The 23,095-nt window shown below is 55.4% G+C and overlaps 9 protein-coding genes across 9 annotated transcripts; 7 read left to right on the top strand and 2 right to left on the bottom strand.

The window, feature by feature from the left end:
- The first annotated feature begins 167 nt into the window (after positions 1–167).
- On the top strand, positions 168–771 carry L226DRAFT_534041 (uncharacterized protein). Its single transcript, XM_067680591.1, has 3 exons — positions 168–499; positions 539–639; positions 688–771. Exons 1-3 carry the CDS (start codon positions 276–278, stop codon positions 753–755), a joined length of 393 nt encoding a protein of 130 aa, XP_067536549.1. The 5' UTR covers positions 168–275; the 3' UTR covers positions 756–771.
- L226DRAFT_534040 (uncharacterized protein) lies at positions 436–1,627 on the top strand. The gene is made up of 4 exons (XM_067680590.1): positions 436–910; positions 968–1,094; positions 1,153–1,329; positions 1,363–1,627. Exons 1-4 carry the CDS (start codon positions 841–843, stop codon positions 1,490–1,492), a joined length of 504 nt encoding a protein of 167 aa, XP_067536548.1. The 5' UTR covers positions 436–840; the 3' UTR covers positions 1,493–1,627.
- Positions 1,628–1,816: 189 nt separating this feature from the next.
- On the top strand, positions 1,817–7,703 carry L226DRAFT_506702 (uncharacterized protein). The gene is made up of 24 exons (XM_067678092.1): positions 1,817–1,946; positions 2,006–2,293; positions 2,410–3,624; positions 3,676–3,832; positions 3,888–4,328; positions 4,491–4,733; positions 4,800–4,828; positions 4,883–4,892; positions 4,948–5,272; positions 5,331–5,540; positions 5,590–5,725; positions 5,777–5,945; positions 6,000–6,077; positions 6,125–6,308; positions 6,357–6,510; positions 6,574–6,615; positions 6,670–6,716; positions 6,770–6,828; positions 6,881–6,892; positions 6,951–7,074; positions 7,139–7,186; positions 7,234–7,375; positions 7,425–7,538; positions 7,600–7,703. Exons 2-23 carry the CDS (start codon positions 2,019–2,021, stop codon positions 7,522–7,524), a joined length of 4,200 nt encoding a protein of 1,399 aa, XP_067536547.1. The 5' UTR covers positions 1,817–1,946; positions 2,006–2,018; the 3' UTR covers positions 7,525–7,538; positions 7,600–7,703.
- Positions 7,704–7,940: 237 nt separating this feature from the next.
- L226DRAFT_506697 (uncharacterized protein) lies at positions 7,941–8,846 on the top strand. Its single transcript, XM_067678091.1, has 4 exons — positions 7,941–8,083; positions 8,142–8,265; positions 8,331–8,507; positions 8,567–8,846. The coding sequence occupies exons 1-4, from the start codon at positions 8,020–8,022 to the stop codon at positions 8,661–8,663; spliced, it is 462 nt and encodes a 153-aa protein (XP_067536546.1). The 5' UTR covers positions 7,941–8,019; the 3' UTR covers positions 8,664–8,846.
- A 297-nt stretch (positions 8,847–9,143) lies between these two features.
- Positions 9,144–11,006, bottom strand: L226DRAFT_612233 (uncharacterized protein; the record flags this gene model as incomplete). Its single annotated transcript, XM_067686367.1, has 5 exons — positions 9,144–9,158; positions 9,229–9,472; positions 9,587–10,090; positions 10,152–10,272; positions 10,320–11,006. The coding sequence occupies 4 exons, from the start codon at positions 11,004–11,006 to the stop codon at positions 9,231–9,233; spliced, it is 1,554 nt and encodes a 517-aa protein (XP_067536545.1). The 3' UTR covers positions 9,144–9,158; positions 9,229–9,230.
- A 3,047-nt stretch (positions 11,007–14,053) lies between these two features.
- L226DRAFT_393668 (uncharacterized protein) lies at positions 14,054–16,029 on the top strand. Its single transcript, XM_067674509.1, has 3 exons — positions 14,054–14,148; positions 14,219–14,475; positions 14,537–16,029. The coding sequence occupies exons 2-3, from the start codon at positions 14,233–14,235 to the stop codon at positions 15,863–15,865; spliced, it is 1,572 nt and encodes a 523-aa protein (XP_067536544.1). The 5' UTR covers positions 14,054–14,148; positions 14,219–14,232; the 3' UTR covers positions 15,866–16,029.
- L226DRAFT_604824 (uncharacterized protein) lies at positions 15,985–16,346 on the top strand (the record flags this gene model as incomplete). Its single annotated transcript, XM_067685706.1, has 1 exon — positions 15,985–16,346. A coding segment is annotated over one exon (362 nt), but the record flags the coding sequence as incomplete, so codon positions are not given.
- Positions 16,347–16,428: 82 nt separating this feature from the next.
- On the bottom strand, positions 16,429–18,511 carry L226DRAFT_485028 (uncharacterized protein). Its single transcript, XM_067677085.1, has 10 exons — positions 18,007–18,511; positions 17,872–17,950; positions 17,804–17,817; positions 17,611–17,741; positions 17,469–17,556; positions 17,202–17,274; positions 16,986–17,153; positions 16,887–16,931; positions 16,729–16,812; positions 16,429–16,673 (listed from the first exon to the last, which is right to left on the bottom strand). Exons 1-10 carry the CDS (start codon positions 18,455–18,457, stop codon positions 16,577–16,579), a joined length of 1,230 nt encoding a protein of 409 aa, XP_067536542.1. The 5' UTR covers positions 18,458–18,511; the 3' UTR covers positions 16,429–16,576.
- Positions 18,512–19,461: 950 nt separating this feature from the next.
- Positions 19,462–22,988, top strand: L226DRAFT_506692 (uncharacterized protein). Its single transcript, XM_067678090.1, has 12 exons — positions 19,462–19,598; positions 19,660–19,681; positions 19,785–20,200; positions 20,259–20,283; positions 20,339–20,468; positions 20,523–20,775; positions 20,834–21,164; positions 21,225–21,272; positions 21,335–21,669; positions 21,729–21,863; positions 21,915–22,759; positions 22,820–22,988. Exons 1-12 carry the CDS (start codon positions 19,519–19,521, stop codon positions 22,945–22,947), a joined length of 2,748 nt encoding a protein of 915 aa, XP_067536541.1. The 5' UTR covers positions 19,462–19,518; the 3' UTR covers positions 22,948–22,988.
- The last annotated feature ends 107 nt before the right edge of the window (positions 22,989–23,095 follow it).

The following is a 23,095-nucleotide window of genomic DNA, read 5'->3' as shown; positions in this document are numbered from 1 at the left end:
TCTGGAGCACGCGTCCTCCAACCATCTCTGGTCGGCGATCCCGGACGGTCTTGACTGCTAAACGCAAGCCAGCACTGACAGGAATTCTCGTTCTACGCCAGAAATTGACGGCTACTTTCGCTGACCGCGTCCGGCAGGAGCACGGTCGTCCTTTGCCGGCTGGAAGAGTCGCAAGATGCAATCTGGATGCCGGGGCGAATGCGGCATGTACAAGTTTAGCCGGTTCCGCTGGATCAGTGCGTCGCCATCCTTCAAGGTTTCTGGTGTCCATCGTCATGGTATCCTGGATGCTTGGCGGTTGGAGCTGGTCCTGTGCTCTCAACTCTTCTCAGCCTCGTTCCTCGTTCTCTTCTCAGCTAGCGGCGTTGTGCCAAACCTTACGCCATTTGACGGCAGATGGTCAGTACAAAGAAGCGTCCGAAGCATGTCCGCGTCGCATAGCGTGTGGTTCGTTCCCCCGTGCATCGCCTCGTTCGCTCTTCCAAATGATCATTGCTAAGTAAGGCCTCACAACACTATGCATGTATCGGGAATGGAGTGTGCGTGGATCGGAAACCGGGACGTGCTTCTGCGAATCTCATCCCCGACGCAATTCGCGTCTCCATGACGAGCCGCCTCGAGCTGCCGTTCATCTATGCAGTGCGTCCGGGTATGTTTACATGCGCCTCGAGCGATATAAGTCGGAAGCAGAGACCATACCGCTCCTCATCCCTTGCCCACTTCTCTCTTCCTCGCGGCCTGGTGCTGTCCATTGAGTGTTCTGTCCTGTCCTTGCAGTGCAAGCTCCTTTCCACGACCCATTCTCTCTCGACGCCACCCTAGTTACCCTCGCTGCTCAAGATGATGTCGCGCATGGTTGTGTTCTTCTTCGCGTTCCTGTCGCTCCTCGCGGGCTCCCAGATCTACGCCGGTACGTTTCCGCCCTAAGCAGCACCTGCGCTCTACTGACGCCTCCTGGACCCTCCAGCTCCTGCGAACGAGATTGTGGCACGCCAGATTGGCAACCTCCAGTGCAACATCAACCGCCTGCAAATCGTCACTGGTCTTGCGGGTCTTCAGGGCACGCTGAAGAACCTCGCTAGCGAGTCAGCCTCGTACGTATCCTGATCACTAAGTTCTCGTACTCTTACTTACTGGCCTGACGCACGACAGTGACGCCGCAACGGCCGCAAGCGTGCAGACCGCCCAGGACTCCGTGACGGGCGCACAGGGCGCAATCGGTGTCATCGCCAAGGCTCTGCTCACTGGGCAGACTGCGCCCGCGGCCGCCCGTGACCAGGTCGCCGGGAACCTGACCGCGGCGCAAGGTGCGCTCACGGCGATTAACTCGTGAGTTGCTCCTCTCCCTCGAGTTACCGTCAGATGCAGCAGTGCTGATGTCGTGTACTTTCACAGGTCCGACACCACTGTCTCTGCGACCCTCCAGAAGGCCCTCACGCAGCTCGGCGACGCTGCGACTGCCGGCGAGGGTGTCGTCTCTAACTGCAAGTAAGCGGTGAGATGGGATACGGGTTTGGGATGGACATTGGGACTGTTTGTGCGCACCTTGGACCTTGACACGTACGGAACATTCATGGACTTTTCAACTTTGTGTCCGAGTAGCCAACCATAGCAATATGGAGAGATGTCGTTTGCAAAAGTGACGGTTGCACCAAAGGTCGCACACTTCGAGAGAGATCCTTCGCCGACCACCTCTACTCGGGCGCCTCAAGGCCCTCAACATGGTGGCTGTGCAAAGATGTTCCCACGAATTAGCGCTGGTACCCCGGATACGGAACCGGCCCGGGCATCTCACTCAGCCCGAACCGCGATGGACGCGGGGAACATGATATTCATGAGCACATATCTTGACCTCTTACTCTCGTCACGACGTTCTCAAGACCTGGATTCAACATCAGGAGGTGTGTGCGCCTTCCTGGAGCGAGGGAACGGATAACTTTCGCGGGGTACGTCGTTGGACTTCTCGAGGATAGAAATACCATGTAGACAATCCTCACCTTGCCAGTACGACCCCAACTATGGCCCACAGGAGGCTCAAGCATGTCCTCAATGGACTTACACCCCCTCCTAAACCTATTGGCGTGTTGAAACTGGGAGACATCTCGTTTGACGTCCCTACCGCGTCCGAGCCGAGCCGTCTCCCTCATGGCGAAGACGTCCTACTCGACACAGCGAACCTGTTCAACTTGGACAACCTTCACTTCATGCTTCAGAAGTACCTCCTTGGGCAGGACATCTTCCTTCTCTCGCAGCCAGGCCCGTATGCGCGACGGCTGGCACTTACCTTTTGTCGGTGAGTGTTCATCAAAGTACCATCCATGTCCCCTCCACGCTCCTCCGTTTCCACCCCTCCACGCTCTGTACCACAGCTCTATAATGCTCAAGCAATGATGCCTTTTCTCTGGTTAGGCTGATCAACTCCGAGTACGAGTTCGTCGCGCTCCACCGAGATGTTGGCGAAACGGAACTCAAGCAAGGTCGTGAGATACGCGCTGGCGGCAACCTGGTATATGTCGACAGTGCAGCTGTCAGAGCTGTCAAGAATGGGCGTATCCTCATCCTCGAGGGGATTGAGAAGGCCGAACGCGGGATTATGCCGGTACTCAACAACCTGCTCGAGAACAGAGAGATGAATCTGGACGACGGTACTCACATCGTGCATCCACACCGTTACGAGCTACTTGACGGCACCGAAGCAGAGACTTCGACATTTATCCCCGCTCACAAGAACTTCCGTGTGATTGCTATCGCCGCGCCTGTTCCTCCCTACCCTGGCTATCCCCTCGATCCGCCTTTCCGTAGTCGCTTCCAGGCGCGCTTTGTGGACCCCATGGGTGCGCTGCTTGCACTGCAGGGCATCAAGGACCCGCAATCTGCATCCATCCTCGCACTACCTCTATACCAGAAGCTGCGCGACATCATCGCGTCTACGCAGATAGCGAGCGAGTCTCACCATAGCCTCGACGCCGTTGCGAAGTCCGCCCTCCCCGCGTTCCCCCAGACCGCTCTTGCGAAAGCGACGGCACTGTTGTCCATGTTCCCCCCTCCGGATGTTCTCTCCCAGAGGCAGCTTTCGCGGCTAGTCTTGTCCATCCATCCTGCGCTCATCCACAGCCCCTTCGTCGCCTGGGCGATGCTCTCGCATCAGTTTGAGGATGCCGGCCTTGGTGAACTAGGCAGCCCGAACCTGGCTGGGATGGACGATGACGACGGTCTGCTCGGGTACCGTCTCGCACGTATCGACCGGGTGGACGACCGTACTGCATCCATTGCGTTTGACAGCCCTTCCGGCAGGGAGGTCGTTGTCTCTGTTCCTGCGGGGCCTCATGAGTATCTCGCCTTCCCCTTTGCGAACCCAGAGCTTCTCGGCTTTGTGCCCAGTGCGCGGTTCATGGGTTTGCTCACTTCTCTGTTGCAATCGCATGCCCTTGGATGGGACATCTCCTATACTCCCCCCGCATTGCCATCGACGGCTTCGTGCTCAACGACGTTGCTTGTGCGCACGTTCTCTGCTGTGCTCGGGTACGAACTCGAGGACGTGCACATGTACAAGGAACTGGGAGGGCGGGAGCTAATTATGAGGCGAAAGATCGAGGACGGCGGAGCGACGAGCTGGGAACCAAGGTATGTTCTTACCCAGCCCACGTTTGACCCACACCCGCTGACTGTACGCAGCCCTTTGGTCGAGGGTGCATGGGAAGGTCGGCTTGTGCATTTGGCTGGGTTGGACGTGATCGGCTCGACTGCGGGCTCTCTCGCGCGTTTTGCGCAGGACCGCGAGGTCGAGCTGTGGGAGCAGAAGCGCATCGTCCGACGCATCCTCGATGGCGAGGTACGTGCATCTCAACGACCGGTCAGGGGCAGCTCGATAACTCCTTCCTGCGCAGAAGCCTTCGCCCGACCTCTCTGTAGCCCACCCGTCCTTCCGGGTGATCAGCACAGCGTCCAAGTCGCTCCCGATCAAGGACTGGCTCAGCGACGAGCACGCGAACATGTTCTTCACAGTCCCCGCGCAGCCCATGTCGCACGCGGAGGAGGCACACATCCTGCTCCAGACAGGCTGCGCCGCGCCCGTCGTCGAGACACTCCTCCGCTTCGCCGACAGGTACCGCTCAAGCATGACATCTGACGCGGTGCAGAAGAACCGGAAGCTCGGCACGCGTGCGCTCATGCGCATTGCGCGGCGCATCGCGAAGTTCCCTGCGGCAGCGGAGGACCTGCACGTTCTGCTGAGTCGCGCGGTTCTGGCGGAGTTCTTGCCTGCAACGGAAGCGATGAACCTACAGAACATCCTTGAGGACACTGGTATCAAGAAGCGCACTCAGCCGGTAAGTACCTACGCAGCCTTCACACTTCGTTTGCACGGTGTTTTCGGGGGCTGCGTGATCGCAGCCGGCGAGCTCGGTGTTCCCGTTCACGGTGCTCGCTGCGGCAAATCCTTCATCTGTGTGCTTCTTGTCGAGATCTTCACTGACGCGGCTTGTTGACAGTTTAACCCCCCGCCCGAGGTACGCGATGGCGGTGTCTGGTTCCCGCCGCCCAGTGGTCCGCAGGGTCAGGGCCTCGGGGCGACGTTCATTCCGTTCTTTGACCGATCTCAAGATCCAGAGGGCGTGTCGCATGTGCCGCATATGGACCACTTCTACGACAACAGCCTGCAGACGGGCTTGATGCGTGACTTGGCGATAGATCTAGAGGTGTTGGGCGAGCATTTGGTTCTGCTGGGTAACCAGGTACGTTGAATGGTATCCTGCGAGGAAACATCCGGAGTCGTTGACGCAACGGCGACGTGATCATAGGGAGTTGGAAAGAACAAGGTCATCGACCGGTGAGTCTGTTCGTCTCGCTTACCTCAGCAGCTAATTGAAGTATTTGTCTGTAGACTATGCCAGGTCAGTTTTAGCTAATGGCTTTGGTTGTCGATCGTACTGACCATCTGCACCGAAGCTTCTGGGCCGCCCTAGAGAATACATCCAGCTGCATAGAGATACGACAGTGAACCAGCTAATGTTCCAGACAGTGCTAGAGAACGGCGTCATCAAGTATACGGACTCGCCTCTCCTCCGCGCAATTAGCCTCGGGAGAGTAATTGTCATAGACGAAGCGGACAAGGCTGCAGAACACGTCGTCGCGATCTTCCGGAGTCTCGCAGGTCACGGCCAGCTCAGCCTTGCAGACGGCCGACGTGTACGGCAGGTGAAGGAGCGGGAGGGCGATATCGTCGTCCATCCAAACTTCCGACTCATCCTCCTGGCCAACCGCCCTGGATATCGTGAGTCGGATAAGCTGAAGATCACTCGTTTATCGCTGATACATACGCTTACTCTTAGCGTTCCTGGGGAATCACTTCCTCCAGGTACTCGGGGACAACTTCTGCTGCCACGCCGTCACAAATCCGGACATGGCTAGCGAGCGGAAGTTGCTCGCGCAGTTAGCGCCACAGCTAAGCGAGGACGTGATCCTCCGGCTTGTCGCTGCATTCCACGACCTTCGCCGTGCCTACGAGAGTGGGACTCTTACATACCCGTATTCGCTTCGAGGTGAGTATTAACGTCAGCTAGTGCGAACAGGCGATTGACTTCAGCGCAGAACTATTGAACCTCGTCCGTCATATGCAGGCCTACCCCAGCGATTCACTAGAAGCCGCCCTCAGGAATGTGTTCGACTTTGACGTCTACAAACCGGAGACGATCTCCAAGCTCGCAGACATTTTGGACCATTACGGGTATGGCTCTTCACTGAACCGCCGCGTTATCCGCTGCTGACATCTGTATAGTTTGGTTGTTAAGAGTCTGGGCATCGGCGCCGCTCGGGAGGCAGCCAAGAAGCAGGTGTTGGATCTGAAGTTCGAGCCGAAGGGAGATACGAGCCTGTCCGAGCCAAAGTTCGGGAAGGAGGACCCCAATAACGAGGCCCATACTGGAGGCAATACATGGGCCGGCGGTGTGAGTTGCTTCGTATCTTCACAACGGTTCTGAGAGCTCACCGTCATCATCTAGACGGGCGGGCGTGACACAGCTGGTCTAGGAGGAAGGGGAGGTTACATGCGTCTCTTCAAGGGCCATGATATCCATCAGGTACGTCTTTTTCTGGGATTCGCAGAGTCATGCTCAACTCTGCCTAGATCCCGGACGCGCTCAAGAACGATGTTCCAGACCATATCAAGGAAAGGGCCCGAGAGATGGCCCGCTTGGAGCTCGCTCGGAGGCTCGAGGAGCTGAACATGAGCGCTGGCGACGCGAAAGGGTACGGGTCCCTGTTGGCCGCTGTCGAAGGTCACATCGCCCAGCTACACGATCTCCTTGAGAGTAAGTATTCCTTGTCGCTGTGTAGCTCATATGCTAACGATGTGGCAGACCTCGCGGCGCGGGAGGAGGAGCGCGTGTGGGTTAAGCGTCAGACAGATGGCGAACTGGACGACAGCCGCCTCACTGAGGGTTTGACTGGCGAAGCGACTGTTTACAAGCGACGCGGCATGGCCAAACCGGAGATGGGTCGCCCGCAAATGAAGTATGTAATGACGTGCCGACCTCATTCGAAGGCCAAAAAACTGACAGATTCCCAACTCGCTAGGCCTAAGAGGATCCGGTTCCTCTTCGACGTCAGCGCTTCGATGTGAGTGGTGCATAACCGTGCAGCGGGAGTGCGCTGATGTCAATTCAATACCAGGTATCGTTTCCAGGTTGACGGTCGTTTGAAGCGAAGCATGGAAACAGGTACGAAGATATGTGGCACTTTGATGCTATGTCGGAGACTGACACAACTGCAGCCGTCATGTTGATGGAGACCTTCGACCGACTCACGCGGAAGGAGAAGTATGTGTGGGATGTGAGTTGTCTTTGATCTTGCGACTTGTGCGCAGAACTGATCTGATATGCAGATATACGGTCATGTAAGTTGTTTCGACTGCGAGTCAGCCAAGAGTGATGGGTGCTAACACCATGACGAAGTCTGGAGACTCCGCCGTCATACCATTGGTTGAGGCCGACACGCCTTTGGAGATCAATGATAGGTGGAAAGTCGTTGACAAGATGGAGATGATTACGCAGTACACGTTCGCCGGAGATTACACAGGTACGTTCAGGAATCTCGCTTCAAGTTTCGCAGCGTAGTGATCTGAACACCAAAATCATCGCAGTTGAAGCAATTGACAAGGCGGTCACCGAAGTGGCAAAATTCGACGCTGGTACGTCGCTTGTGAATGCATACTTCGCTCGTCTGACTATTGTGTAGATGACTGGTTCGTCATTGCCCTGACGGATGCCAACTTCGCACGGTACAACATTACCGCCGAGGATCTCCAGCGAGTCATGAACCGCAACCCCAAGGTTCACACTGCGTTGATCTGTATTGGAGAAGGCGCAGAGGCGTCTTGGTACGTTGATCATCGCAGCGCGTTGATTCCTCACTCATGATCCTTGTAGGATACCGAAGAATCTTCCTGGACGCGGGTACCGAGTATCGAACACCGCAGACATCCCCGCAGTATTGCGGAGCATTTTGTCCACCATGGTGGACCGGTAGGCGTACTGTATATTGTACGTATTGGCTCTGTGATCAATATGTACTTGATTGGCGAGCTCAACGAACTGTCCGCAGGTACTATTACAGCGTGTATTTGATTGACATGCGACTCTGCTTCGGCATCGAATATTCAATGCGTATGCATTGGCGCTGCGCATGGCTGCTCAATGACAACGGGCAAACCGCGGGCCCACAGCAAAGCAGTGTGTTCGGGTTCAAACACAACTGCGGTACTTGACATCTCTCGCAAAGCTCAGCACTCTGATGCAGTTCGCAGCGCAAGCGCCTGTGACACAGAGGCCGTGGACCTGCGCAGTCAGTCAATCACAATTCTCCCGCCCGTTTCCGCAATGTACCAGCATACTATAAAGCCTGAAAGGTGTGGCCTACTCTGACACCAGATTTCACCTTCGCTTCTTCGTTCAGCTTCTACGACCAGGAGTCGTTTGCTCTTCTCTTAACCTTCATTCTACCTCTCTTCTTTAACCATCAGATATGGTGCGCATCTACCCGACGGCTGGTCTGTTCGCCCTCACGGCACTCATGTTCACGCACGCTGGTGAGTCCTTCTTGCGATTGCTGAACACACTGCGCCTGAACCACCACTTCTCGGACAGCTCCCACTCGTCGCCAGCTTGGCAACCTCGAATGCAACATCGACCGCGGCGAGATTGTCTTCCACGTCGCCCAGCTCGGGGCGACCGTCTCCTCGTTGGGAAACGCCACCGGTCTTGTCGCTGCGTATGTGTCCGCTCGGCTTGCAGAGAAGTCGGAGCATCAAGCTAACCAAGGCTGGATATTTCTAGGAACAGCTCCACAGATGCGGACATTCAAGCAATGCAGTCCGGCGCCACCGGTGCAGGAGGCGCGATCAAGCAGATCCTCCTCGCCCTCATCAACGGAGACAACGCCGATCCCAGTCTGCGCGACCAGGTCGGAGGCAACCTCACTATGGTCTTGACCGCTCTTTCCGATCTCAACTCGTGAGTGGGCTACAACACTCCGCGCAAAAGATAAGATGGCTCATGACACTTGCCTACAGGACGGACCCTACCGCATCGGCCCTGCTTGCGCAGGCAAACACTCAGCTTGTCAACGCTGTGCTCGCGGGTAACGGAGTGGTCAACAACTGCAAGTGATCAGATTCCTTTGCTGCTAGGAGGCTAGGCGGACGAACAGGAGTAGTACCGTAGTCTCGTCATGTCATGAAGTTGCGGGCGCGTGATGGATTCGGCTGGTCCGTGAACTATTTTATGACCGTACGAACGGGATGGTAGCGTAGCTCATCATTCGGGAGCTTGAGTACGTCTACGGGAACCAGCCATCATACTGAGTGGTAGACAGGTAGGCGGGAGGAAAAAAATGGACCTGTGTCTGAATCTTCGGTTGGTAGGCTGATAGGCATGAGCAAGGATGGCGGGGAAGAGCCGATAATACTGCAGTCATCTGGTAGAACGATCATGATTCAAGGCCCGACAGCGCGCTGAGTCGGACAGGACGTACTCACTTGTCTTTAACGATCCTCAGTAGGGCACCGTTCAAGGTATCATAGTGCTACGACGACATAAGAAGGAACCAGTGATGGTTGGACGAAACGGATACGAGTCGGGACGAGAATTGGTACGAGAAAGGGACTGATGAGAAATGTTGAGTACGAGGTGGGGGAAAGAGGCTTCCAAGTGACAGCTTGAGAAGGAGACGCACCTTCACTGGACGCCGTCAAAATCCGGTATGTGCGGGTTGAAGGGGGCGACTCGAAGAAGGCTGTACCGAGTTGTACTCCCATCATCCTCCCCGAGCGGCGCATATGTTGACTGCCTTGTATCTTTGGTAATGTCCTCTGAGATGGAAGGACCAGCTACGGCGAGGACATCCGCCGAGTCCAACTTGAGTAAATCCTGCACCGGCGCGAGCTGCTCGTAGTCTATCCATGCATCGGTTGGATTATCTAGCAGGGTTTGCGGTTCAGCGTGAATTATATGTTGAAGCTCAAATGGCTCAATCCAACCCCGTCCCTCGAGAAGAACTTGAAAGTGACAGTCATGTGAATAAGTTCACTTACGTGCATGAACAGGTAGTACGGTCAGCCGGTTCCACTTCGTAAATGTTGGGAGACATTCTGCGATGCCGGCCCTCCACCATTCCGCCCACTCGAGCCGGTCCGCGAGGGCGTGTACAACGACTGTTATTCTGCAGGGGTCCGTTTCAGCGCCGTTGTCCGTGTTCTGAGTAGTCTGGGATCCCCCGGCGTGGAGGTCGTCGGAGGGCCTGCATAGCGCTACTTCCACGACCCGGCCGATGGCACGAAGAAGCTCAAGGTATTCGTCCCGTTTGAAGAGCTGTCTATACCAAGGTCCAAGGTACAGGTATCGCTCTGTTGAGGATACGTCGCCGCGACGACCTCCCGTGGGAACCAAGGGCAACCATGAAGCGAGAGTATCCCGGAGAGAATTGAGGGTGAGGTCTTGCGGCTGTGGAAATGGTGCGAGCCAGAAATAGAGACGATCCAAGTGAGGCAAGCATTCCAGATGGATAGCCGGTACTAATGGGTCTTCCTGCTCGACCACTATTCAAGGGAGCGCAAAATAAGACGTGCATGCTTCGTGTAAAGATAGAGGATAGCTCACCAGGATGATCGACTGGTCGAGAAGGGGGATCATTGGGGAACTTGATCCACAACTTCCTCAGAGACGCGCCCACCGTAGATAGCAACCTCTGCCCGCCCTGCTCATCCATATCGAGGCACTTCTGGATTGTCAACAGAAGCCGACGAGAAGTATAAGTGAAGAGCTTACCATTAAAAATTCCAGCCTTGGGAGGAATGTGGTTCGAGAGTCGTACAAGTCGCGCTTCACCATGCATTGCGGTTCCTGGCCGAGGACAGCCCACGATAACCCTTCGCAATGCAGTTCTTGAATATTGGAGAGTTTGTCGAGGATCCGCGCGACGTCGCCGAACGAGGAAAACCTGACGTTAGAGAGGTGGAGTATGCGGATATGCGAGATGCAAGCCAGGAGAGAAGGAAAGTATGGGTGGATAGGCAGTGACGGCAGCTCTTTCTTGCCCTCGGGTAGTTGTTTCGCTGCCTTCGCGTCAGCAGAGAACTCATTGAAGTATACTTCCGAGAGGTTGGGAAGCTTCCCTCGGAGGACTGTGGGAAACAATACAGCAGGGCTGTACGGAACGTGGAGGTATCCTCGAAAGGAGAGCGTACGCATATATGCCCCGACTTTGGGGGATGAGTTAACGAGCTCCGCGTAGCGATAGAGCGCGTCCTTGTCTCGAAGGAGCACATATTCGAAGAGAAGGCTCTGGCCGCGCGGACGCCATGCGCGGCAAACCAGGGAGCAGCTTGAGAGTGTCGCCAGAGAGCTCTGAATGAGGTGGTAACATCGGTCGTACGAAGCTTCAATAACATTCTCGCAGACTTCGGTGGGGAGCCGTGGGTTGACTTCACCCTGCAATGGAAGGGTGTCGGCCATGGTGGGATGGAGGGGCATGGATCTGAGCAATGAATAGGGATGAAGAGCGATGAAGAGCGCACATAGGTAAGAGGGTATAAATGCATGTATGGCGTTTAGCAGCGAGGGAGCATACGCGGCCTAGGGTGGTGGCACATTGGCCGCCAGTGGCATCTCAAACCTATTGCGAAGGTCCTTGGCGACAACCTTACCCTTGGGTTACGTTCATTGCATCCATCCTCGCGATTTATTCTCAGCGAGATCCGTCCGAAGGTCTTCCTTCGAGCAACCAGGGCATTGAAGAGACAGAGCCTGACATACGTCGAGCGAAGTTGCTCATACCACCGGTAAATCTTGAAGCTAAAGTCCCTATTCATCCTGTGAGCACACAAGGAGATGAGGGTCAATCGTATCTACGACGTACTGAAAAGAGTAGAGGTCGTATATCGGGTCACGGGGAAAGGGAGAAACGCGTCTCACCCAATGCCTTACGGCGAGGCTTCGGACGGTTGCACCGTGCGAGACCGTATCTTTGGAGTCTATATCCATCCACGAGGCGTGAGCAGTCAATATCGACAGGCGAGACAGAGAACCCGCATGTCTTGTTTCACGAATTGAGATCAGTGATGTGTGGTCTCGCGGAAATACACACCAGTGACCGCAGCTGGACAGATGTACTATTTTATCAGTGTGAATATCTCTGTCTTTAGGAATTAGCATATATTTACGTGGTTCCACCATGCGAGATGCTATACTGCAAAACGGGCTTTAGCGGGCACCGACGTACTTATGAGGCGGGTGGACGACAAGGCTGGGGGGGAGCGCACGCGGTGCCAGCTGCTGAGCAATTCATCGGATGTCTTTTTGATTCCTGACAAGACATGGGGCCCAAAGACTAAGACTGATTTCAGCAAGGGGAGAGGTTAACTTTGCACGCAGATACCGTGACTCGGGAAGAAGATCATGGGAAGCGCCCTGATGACTCAGCAGGTTTGAGCCATTAATGGCAATCTCGCCATGATAGAAATAGGGTAATCGCAAAGGGCCGATGCTAGATCCATATCCTGCTCTCATGCCGTACTTGCTCACAGTGCAAACGACAGGTACATATCGTGATTCGGAATATCCGCGCATTCCAAGTTGCGCGTTGTCCGCCTGAAATTTGACTTCCGCGAAGACTACTATGGTCCGTGCTCGGACACCTGGCTTGTACTACAAAACGCTTCACGGCAAACTGAGCCCAAAGGAGGTAAAAGACCAGCGAAAAGTTACCTTCGACTCGGACTGACCTGCTACGAGCGTTTTCGCCCTGTTACAGGGGTGAGCATTGCGTTTCGTCCTCCGTGGTGGTACAAACGGCTGATGGACGAGTTTGGGGGGCCCGCGGGAGAACGTGTCGATCTTCAAAGAGAAAGTTGGAATGGGATACCTATCTCGGCGTGGGCCAGGTTTTACCTGGCGCATTGCGCGGAAGCGCGGTTGGAAAACCCACATGCAGGTACTACTGGCTTCTGAGATCGCAGCTCAGGAGCTACGGGTCCGAATCAGATCCGAGTCTGCCTCCCCGCCTGAGGAGGAAAATGTTCATCATCGAGAACTTGATCAAGGAGCCGATTGCGTATCTCTGTTACGTTTCATGGTCCTACCTCGCTCGAGGACATACCAGTTGGCTCGGACCTCACGCTGAACAGACACGATGACCAACCAACATACGCTCCGCATCTCGGTCCTACAATCACAGCATGCTCATACGAAGCTCCCTTATGTCTTGGCTCCATGCTTCAGTACCGGGATTATTTACGAATGCTCCGTCACGCGCAGTTGAGCCGTTTGTACATCACGGTCGGCGCCGCGTTCTGGAGCTCTTCTGCGGTTCCAAGCGCTCCGAGTCGGAGCTCGTTGTGCCACTAATAGGTAAGTTACACGCGACTTTGAGCTGCTCCAGGAGAGACGATGCACCGAGTGCGATCGTAACTTGTCAATGCGTCCGAAAGTACGGTCTCGGCCTTCAACCAGTGTACTTTCACCGGTATTCAGCGGCGGGGTGACCACTGTCGAGTCCTGTCGTTGTTTCAAACCAAATTCTGTGTATATTTCAACAATACCAAGATGATTTCTGGACATCCAGAGGTCGCCGGTCAAGCTCAACTCTAAGTCTGAGGTGTCCGAGTGGTCGACGGCGAGAAATGGGCGCTTGAAGGGCCCGATAGCATTTTCGCGACTACCACCACCAACTCTGGCCTCCTGCCATCAGGACAGTTACTACCAACAAGGCAATTTGGCTTGACTTTGTGAATACTACGTCATGTTGCTGCTCTACCCCACGTGGTTGCTCTACTTCATGCGCTGAAGAGGAAGCTTCTGAGCGATGTCGACAAACGCGAATAGAGAGGCCGCAAGCTAATGTTTCATACGTGTCCCAGGTGAGCCGATGCATGGATGTCGTCTTCTGCGCCGATGGAAAGGGAGAAGCTCGACCTTATCCTTAACGTTGATCTTCGCGTCTCCCACGCTGCGATCGCACTGTCACGGCTGAAACGCGAACCTTTGTTGGAGCAGCTTTCTGCGATGCCAGAGATGCTCGGCATGAGGTCGCTGGTACGTTTCCTTGATGTCCTTCGCACTCTCGCTCAGGTCCGTGACCGAGAGAAAGACCTCGCTGTAGTTCATATATCAGGATGTAGTAAAGCGACGAAATGTTGAATAGTTCTGACACAAACGCTCCACAGGACGTCGACGTTTCCTGGCTGGTCTGACTGATCGCAACGAGCTATCCCCTCAATGCCCACTTCGCTGCAGTTACATGAGGCACAAGTCAAGTACGCATGTCGCCTCGATCAGCGTGCATTAGTGTTACGTCACGAAGGGCCGATACAACGTCCAATCGCCGTCGCTCGCTACCGCTGCGGTACTTCGCCCGCTGGCTCCTCTCCGCGCAATGCACCCTGTCCCGGCTGACAGCCTTCCAAGGGGTAAGCCTCCAGAGGAGCGTCAAAGGCCCCGAGGCGATGGGGCGCAGGGATTCATGAAACGTTAATTTGGGAAGACGCGAAGAGTTATAACCAGGTCGTGCAATGCCGCTCTCCAGATGAACACCCCTCGGTTCAGACCCCTCTATACAGGCCCCCTTCCTGAAAAGAACCTCGCTTACGATCATCGCTCGGTGAGTGGTCATCTTATTGATATCAGCCTCGGCCTCGGTGAAGCTGACGTGCTTTGGTTTGTTTCCCAAGTTGCTCAAAGACCGATGTCTGATATGGCTGTAAGCCAGGTCTGGTTCATAGATGAGATCATCCGGAGCATTTTGGCGCATCTCCCGACGAATGGATGTCGACCAACGCTGGCGCGCTGCGCTAGAGTATCGCGTTCATTGAGCGATCCCGCCCTTGACGCTCTATGGTATAAGATGTCCGGTCTCATGCCGCTCATCAGACTCCTCCCTCGTACATTCGCGGAACTGAGGAACGACAACGGCAATGAGGCCACTTTTGTATGTCGACATCTCATCACTCATCAAACGTGCCAGTTTGTCATGATCGCTACATTGACAGATGCTTCGTGACGCTATCGACGGGAGTGAATGGTCGCGACTCTTGGTTTACGCTCGGCGCGTCAGGAAGTTCGTCCACTGCTACGCTGAAGGACCTGAGGATCGGCTTGGCAAGCAAACCTTCACCGCTCTCCTGGATCTTGCCACGCTACACAGTACAACCCTCTTTCCTCGACTTGAAGAGCTTTCGTGGTTGCAGTTCTCGCACGTTGCGCAGTGCCTCCCCTTCTTCTCTCCCCCTCTTCGGCGCATCACAGTTTACGTTCAAGCGGAATACCCCGCCCGACATGATATGGAAGCTGCCTTGACTTCAAGGCATGTCGTTCCTGGAGGCTACGGAGAGCTGTTGCACACGTTGAGCGTACTCTCCCCATGCTTAGAGGAGTTGTCGCTCGAGGGCATCGAGCTTCCGGACTCCCTGGCGCCATCCGTCGTGTTCAGCCACCTCCGCACGTTGCACCTTGGGTCAGTCTCGACCCCTACTTCTGTCATTCTATCACTCTGCTCCAAGATACCACGACTCGCTTCCTTGTCTCTCGTCCTGCGCAGCTCGTATCGGAACGGCCCACTCCCACTGCATAGGTCCCATGATTCGGACGGGTCTCACTCGGAGATCGCCTGCCTATCATCACTAGAAGTCCTCCGCGTAGCAGGCGCCCCATGCGACATCGAAGACATCCTGAACGCCGTCGACTCGCCGTCGTTCCACTCGATCACCATGTCCGTGACCTTGCCGGAATACGACGCAGACGGATGGACACGCTGCTCGTCTATCCTCAGCGCGCGGTTTGCGCGGTCGCTCCGGACAGTGCGCGCTCAGTGCAAGCGATCTGCGGCTCTCATCCCACCCCACGCCCGGTCCTTCGAGGAGTACGTGGGACCGCTCTTGACACTCCGCCACATCGCGGACTGTTCGATTTCGGTCGAAGACCCGGCCGGGGTCACGATGACGGACGCGGACTTGGAGGATATGGCGACTTCCTGGCCGTATCTGAGGACCCTGGAGGTCAGACTTCGCGGCGGAGCGCCTGCCGTCACGCTGCCGTCAATCTCCTCCCTCTCCGTCTTCGCCAAGTTCTGTCCGGAACTTCAATCGTTGCACTTACCGCTCATGCAGGATATTCATCCTTCGGAACTCAAAGGAATCCCTGCATGCACCGCCGTAGACATGCATCCACGGTGGTCCTCACCCACCCGATTGCGCAGCTTGTGGATGGTCGGAGTCCGCTTCTCCATGCAGGAAAGTACCCGAGTTGCGAGCTTCCTTCGTGGCTACTTCCCGGACGTGGACTTGCGGCCCATGGTCGCTGCTGGTATTCTGACGTTGTAACGGGGTCATTCATGTGCTGATGATGTTCTCTGCCAATAGACATAAGTTTTGATCTCTGACTTGAGTGAGGCGCCTGGGCGCGCCATATTCTGGAATACAAGGAATGCTATACATGAACGAACAAGTGTTCAGCCCGGAGCAAATGGTTCACGCGCGAATGGACCCTCCGGGAGCTCATCGCTCCCCGCGCTCTGGTGTTCTTGTCCCAGGATTGGACTGTGATCGGGAAACGTAGGAACTCATCAGAAGTCGTCGAACAGATCACCGGGGTCGATCAGGCCATCTCGCACATCGCCAGGCCCTTGACCAGATCAGCGTTGCAAGACGGATGTCATGGGCTGCCAAGCGGGAGACTGCCAGAGTGGACGACGAAGCGTACTCGCTCTTGGGCATCTTCGACATCAACATGCCGACCCTCTACAGGGAGGGCCGTAGAGCGTTCGCGCGCTTTCAGGAGGAGATTCTCAAGCGCATCCCCGACTAAAGCATTTTCGCCTTGGACAGTCGCGCCTTCTGTAGCTTGTTTCGAGCACTGCCGGTGGATTGCGAATGTCTCCCATGACGTCCTGGTTGCCTGTCTCAGGGCGCGGCTCAAGGTCTCTGCATCTGCCCGAGTACACGTATAGGATCCGCAACACCATCAAACATTCCAGATTCAAGAAAGCACAAACAAAATACTAGATAGAACGCACCGATACATAGTCGGCAAGATTACTCCTCTCCCTCATCCTCGTCTTGCTCGCCCCCATCTTCGTCTTCGGAACTGCTGCTGTCTCCTGCATTCGGGATAGTCATTAAGTCGTTCAAGCTGCACACTGTTGCTTTAGGGCCGCGCGACACGAAAATTGCAACTAAGGACGTACCAATGCACGAACGGTCGCATCACCTTCGCGACGTTCGCGAGCTCCTCTTTGAACTCCGGCTGCAGGACCTGCTTGTCCGTGAATCTGCAGCATCACACCGCTTCCGTCAGCATCCTCCCCTGGAAATGCGGTGTGTCATCCGCCCATCGTGCACCCACCTGTAGATCACGGCGAACGAGCGACACTTCAACAAGTCGATGTCCCTGCAACTACGTCAGCATAGGAGACTCGAAGGCCAGGATCACAAATAGGCGTACTTGTGCGTCTTATCGACGCCCTTGGGGGCGACCTTGAGCTCGTCCTCCATCCCGAAGATATTCTGCCGCTCGCCCTTAGGGTGTGGTTGTGCGGGCCCGAAGAGCGCCTCGAAGTCAGGGGCCGAGATGACCTGGCGCAGCCGACGGGAGGAACGTTTGATGTTACTCCTGGCGGACGAAGTCAGTGGACAGTCACACGTAGGGTGACGGACGTACCGGATGGTTGCGAGCTCGTTCTTTCCCGGACACCAGGACCCTGCGGCGATCAGGCTTTGATCGCCTGGCTTGACTATATAGTACAAGCCTTAGTCAGTATTAGATGAAAGTCGTAGAGTATACTGGACTACCTGCACTACGAGCACGTCGATACGAGTCAGCACGATCACGATAGATTACGGCACAAGGCAGTTCACGTACATATGGTCTATAGCATGCGATGTCAATACGTCTGAGAGTGCAGCAAGGAGCTATCGGTTCACTCACATTTAGCAAAGATGCCCTTACGCCCACTGCGCGAGAAACTCGCAGAGAAGCCAGTCTTGTATGGAGTCTTGTCGTTGCTGAAGCGGACCTGGAAAGACGGTTCGTTAAGGCGACAGAACAAACAAGGGCATGGAGTACTCACATCGCGGTATATCCTGTAGACGACATCCTTGGGAGGAAGGTGGGGTATTTGCACGTCGGCGTCCACCAGGAGGTCTGTGAAATGCTCGACGAAGGCCTTCCATTCGCTTTCTGCGAGGCGATATACGGGCTCTGCGCGAACGATAACCGGGATCATTTAGTCGTGTACCCAAATAAGAGGGCAGGCAACAAACCATGTAGCTTGAACCTACATGACAGTCATGGTAAATAGGAGTCGTGTTAGGGGGAGAGTAAGACGTACCATTCTCTGTCGTTACACTCTGGCTTCCTCAGTTCCGACAAGAAGTCGAGGGTGTTCTTGGATATCTGTCCAGCTGGCACTATTATCGGCCTTTCAGCATGTCTGCCTCAGTGGAAGTGCCTTTACATTACTCACCTCGTCCAGTCTTCGGAGCCTGAACAACCTTGCCCACCACCTCCTGCCCATCTTCCAGCTCCAACTCGCTCGACTCGTCCTCATCCTCGCTCCCCTTCGTCTTGCGCTTCTTCCTGGCCGATCCGGATGCAGAACGTTTCTTCTTTGTTTGCTTCTGTGCCTTGGGTGTGCCTTTGGAAGGTGCCTTCTTTGGTGACGCGGACGCACGTTTCCGCTTCTTGCTTGCCTTGCTTGTCTCGAACTCGTCCTCGTCGTCCAACGCGTCGCTGTGTAGCGACTCATCGTCTGTCGCATCTTTGTCTGATGCCTCTTCGTAGTCTTCATCCTCCTCGGGTGTAGTGAGCTCGTCGTCGTCGTCCGCTATCTTCTTAGCTTTCCCGTTGAAGTACGAGTTGGGCGTTGACTTCCCGTCACGCGTAGAAGTCCTGAGCCGCCCTGACCGTGTCGACATGGTTGCAAAGTCAAGAAGAAAGAGTTGAATGAGAGGGACGCGTAGTCACTGTTGAAGGCAGCAGCGTCGATACGCTGACAGCGACGCCGACGAGACGCGTCTCATCCTGCACGTGACACGCGTCCGTGCGCTATGTTGGCGGACCCCGCGGCTAGGTTGGCTGTCGACCGCCACCTTCAATCTACTCCATACGCCTGGTCCGAGAATATCGCCTTAAAAATCTTACTCTCAGCGAATGTACGTGCTTTCTGAGCAACATTCGCCAACGTATTCTGTACGGTGAGGTGCAGAAGGACCTGAGAGCAACTTTAGTGGGAGTTGGCCAGGCGACGTTGACTAGGATTTATCGTGCACGAGCTCGCATAACACCACACAGCGGTTGACCTGAATATCCTCGCGAGAGACGGTAGTGCTCCTAAATGGCATCCCACAAGGTCATGGAATTGGAGCGCAGCTTCCGCCGCAGACTGTGAGTCGCGTATTCCTCAATTCAGTGAGGAAGTAATTAATGTAAGCCGCAGGCCCCGCCCTCGTGCATCTCATGGTTTCGCATGCTCTCCGCCCGGTATGGTTCTGTACGACAGGTCCCCGACACCGCGTAGGGCAGCTGAGGTTCCGGTAGAATGTAAGTCCTTTCCGCCGTGTGTGCCATCTCGCTCTGACGACGCGTTACTTTCGTTGTGCAGATACGTTACTGAACCTATCTTATCTGGAACGGACACCTTCTCAGCCAGACATGCGTGTCTGGTCCAGCGGGGACATGAATGTCCAAGACGACGGTATTGGAACCTTCTACAGCACATTCTGATCCGTGTGAATGAGCACTCGACCAAGGGTGAAGATGTTTCACACGGGTTTGCCTTGATCAATGTTGCTGGACAGACACCTAGACTCAGACTGCCCGGATGGGTAGGAATCCATTCGGTCGTCCGGTACGTAAGACCGGCGCCTCACGGGACGCGTCGAGGCAAGGACAAAGAACAAAGGACACCCCCGACGTTCACCACCTATCTTCCCTTGTGCGAGATACTTCCTCATTAATTCAACGATTATCTTGGATCATGGGGGCCGCGATGTCGACAAATGCTGCTGTACTGAAACAGAAGGGCAACCAGCTATTCAAAGCAGGCGCTCTTGAAGAGTACGTACGGTCATCTCCTACCTCATCTCGGGTCGGTGCATTGATACCAATGCCGATACAGGGCTTCTAAGCTCTATGCTCAGGTTTGTTGACTACTCCTGTACGCAACCCAGACTTTCTGCAGATCGTTGACGCGTTTTCTATTCCCGCATTGTCGGGTGGCTCACCCTTCCAACCTCACTGTAGGCAGAGCAAGCGGACTGCAGTGACCCTGTCTACCCCTCCAACCTCAGCGCAGCTCTGTTTGAGATCGGAGACTACTTGACCTGCATCGATGCAGTGCTCCGCGCCTCACGACTCCTCAAAGAAGACCCGGAGCCCAAGGTCGACCTTATAGTGCGACTCTTTGTCCGAGTCACGAAGGCTCTATGTCATGGCGTTCGTTGCGGAAGCGTCACAGTCACTGAATACGATATGCGCAAGCGCGAGATTGACGACTTTCGGAAGATGACATACGAAGTTGCGGATAGCAGAACAAAGAGGACGTTGAACAGCGCCTGGGGCGAGTGGGCGGCAGTGAAGTCAGAAATCTCCCTCCTCGCAGAGCATAGAGAGAAGTCCCTCGGTGCGCTGTCGCGTCTTCCCTTGTTCTGCAAGCCAATGTGCGTTCGCTATGCTGTCTATTGTCGAGTGACTTGGCATTGACGAGACAACTTCCAGGGATCACTCCAAGGAGTTCTTCCCCGTGAGTCGCGTCGAGCCGATCTCCCACGTCTTCCACCTGATAGTTAGTTGGAAAGATCGGTACCGACGACCTCATAGATCTGACTGAGGGTTGGGGCTCCGAGAAGTCCTATCCCGTGAAGTTCGAGAAGCTGTCATCTGAGCAGCTCGGGCAGGTTGCGTTCCTCTTCGGCGGCGTCGGCGACGGTGAATGTTCACGCATACGACAATTCCCTACATTAGACTGATACCTCTTTGTAGCCCGTCACGTTATGTCCACCTTGTGTGGTCTCGCCTCGGTATTTGAAAAGTTTCCCGAAGCAAGACGCGCAGTATTCCATACACACTTGACGCTGCTAGACATCCATGCGGCTACCATTGCTCGCGATCTCACCATGTTCCTCCTCCTGGACCAGCTCAACCACACGAAGAACGCGACAGCCAGGTTGGAGATCAAGGCGACACTCATGTATATCTTCTGCGGCGTCGCCATGCCGTCGTACTGCTACCGCAGGTCTTGTCCTCCGGCTTGTATGGTGTTGACGTGCACTTATCTTGGATACCCCTTGCAGGCTACAGACGCTGTTCAAGGACTTGAAGGAACAACTCACGTCTCCCACCCCGACACTCCCTCCGTACTTGCATGTCGTCTCCGACACAATCCCTGCAATTCTGGACGTGCTCGACCTCTGGATGACGTCATCCAAGTCCACCCGCAAGATGCTCGAATCCCACAGGAACTTGAGGTGGGGAAGAACGACGAGCACCCACGAGCTGGATTGGTACGACAGCATGAAAGTCTACTTGCCCCCGAGGGAGCTGCGTCGGAGGCACCCCGGATTCAGCGCCGCATGGACGCAGACTGAGGAAACCGGCCAGATTCACCCGTCCGCAAGGCGCAAGGTGAGTCGAGACGGAGGTTTCGTGACGGGAAAACTCGTGTTCTGACGTTCTGGTCGCCAGGCATTCGCTCACGTCGAGAACGACTGGAAGCCTAACATCACCATCTTCGTGAGTTCGTGCTATCTGAACTTACTGGCTCCGGCACTCAGCAAACTGGTATCTATGCGCAGGATCGCAGCTACGAAGACCCCGAGTACTTTGCGGGAGGAGATGGCTACCCCGACATGATGATCAATATATACGACGTCGTGGACCAGCTCCACCGATGGAACGTCCGTGACCGACCTCGTACCCAGATGGCGTTGGATATGATCGTGTGGGACGTTTGCAACACATTCTTCGAGGAGGTCGCGGGGGCCTTGGATACGCTCGGCACGCACGTCACTCTTGAGTTCGTCTGCGGAGGTCTGTTCGAAGAGCTGGCGAAGATGAGGTGCCAGGGCGATGACGCCCGTCCGCCGCAGTTCCCTAGGAAGTATCTTAGGATGTGGCTGAGCAACGTTCCGTGAGCTCTTTTCGGTTTTCCTCCGCTTGCGAAGCGAATGAGTGATGCATGGATTATAGGGATTACACCCACGGTCCGTTGGGCACCATACTTCACATCGTGCCAAACCTGCAAGACGATGATCAAGCAGCCGCGGCGGCCAATTCTCTCCTCAACACGCCTGTCTGGAAGGATGACCAAGAGTTCATACACACGTATGTCGCCCAGTCTTGCAGCGCCGCTGAAGTGCTAACGCGTCTTCGCAGCTATACCTTGCTTCGTATGAAAGAGCTTCCAAGATACCTAGGCTGCAAGATTGTCGACTCCAGCAATATATCCTCCCGGCTGGTATTTGGATCGAGTTCGCTCCCACGACCGCTCTCAGAGCTAGCCACGCGTGACGAGCTCACTACTTGGCTCACACGCGTTCTGTTCAACACATTCTTCTCAGGGCGGACGAAGCCGCCTCCGTGCAACGTCCGTCTCCCTCACAACCTCGTCGCGTTCTTCGGTCTTCTCATGCACCTCCACCGCATCGGCTACCCGGGACACTGGCTCTCCGACTTCCTTGGCCGTGTCCTCAGCGGACGCATGACATCAGACATCGTCCCATTCAACGATGAGTACCCCATCCCCGTCAGCCACATCGCCGAGCGTGTGCCATCGCGCTCTGTGCGCACAGATCCGTGGCTCGTCGAGCTCGAGACGATCATTGCAACCGCGTACTACGCAGTCCCTTTTCCTATCACCGCTGCGCTACCCAAGGACTTCTCCCGCGATGCTGACGACATCGCGACATGGCAAGCAGAAGTCCGGCCAGCGACGCGCTTCATGCCGACTCCATTCATGTACTGCTCGCCATTCGAACCCGTCACGCACCTTATCTTCTACCGCCCGGGCAAGATGGACCCCGAGGACGTGATCGACAACATGCGGGACATCTTCGAGGGGGACCCCAGTCCCGCGCCAGGGACGTTCTTCATACTGACGGCGCAGGAATACGTCCAGTACCAGTCGTGTGTGCGGTTCCGCCTGAGCAGGAAGCGCGTCGAGAGGATGCGCAGGAAGGGGTGGAGCATGGTTGCGTATCGAAATGACAGTGGGGCCCAAGGTGAGTTTCGGTCCCCGTTGCATATTGTCGGTACGCGGTTGCTGAGGACGGCTTGTACAGCTACTCTTCCAGTGCCCATCAAGAACTGGAGGATGCTTTTGTCGGATGAGGAAGAGGTGCCGACGTATCGGCATGCGGCTGAGGGTGGTAGTGAGCTCGATCAGTTGTTCGACTGTTGTATATGCTAGAGTCAAGAGTATATGAGGCTCATTTTCGTGGAGTGTGCGCGAGCAAGATCACAGGAGATGAGTTCGCGGGATGCAGAGTGACTTACTTCAAGTTCAAGATATCTTCCGAGGTCGAACCTGACCCTCAGACACGGTGTAAGTGTAGGGC

Source organism: Lentinus tigrinus (genome assembly GCF_003813185.1).
Source record: "Lentinus tigrinus ALCF2SS1-7 unplaced genomic scaffold L226scaffold_9, whole genome shotgun sequence".
Classification (NCBI taxonomy): domain Eukaryota; kingdom Fungi; phylum Basidiomycota; class Agaricomycetes; order Polyporales; family Polyporaceae; genus Lentinus; species Lentinus tigrinus.
The sequence above is the reverse complement of the archived record's forward strand: the minus strand, read 5'-3'. Positions and strand labels throughout refer to the sequence as shown.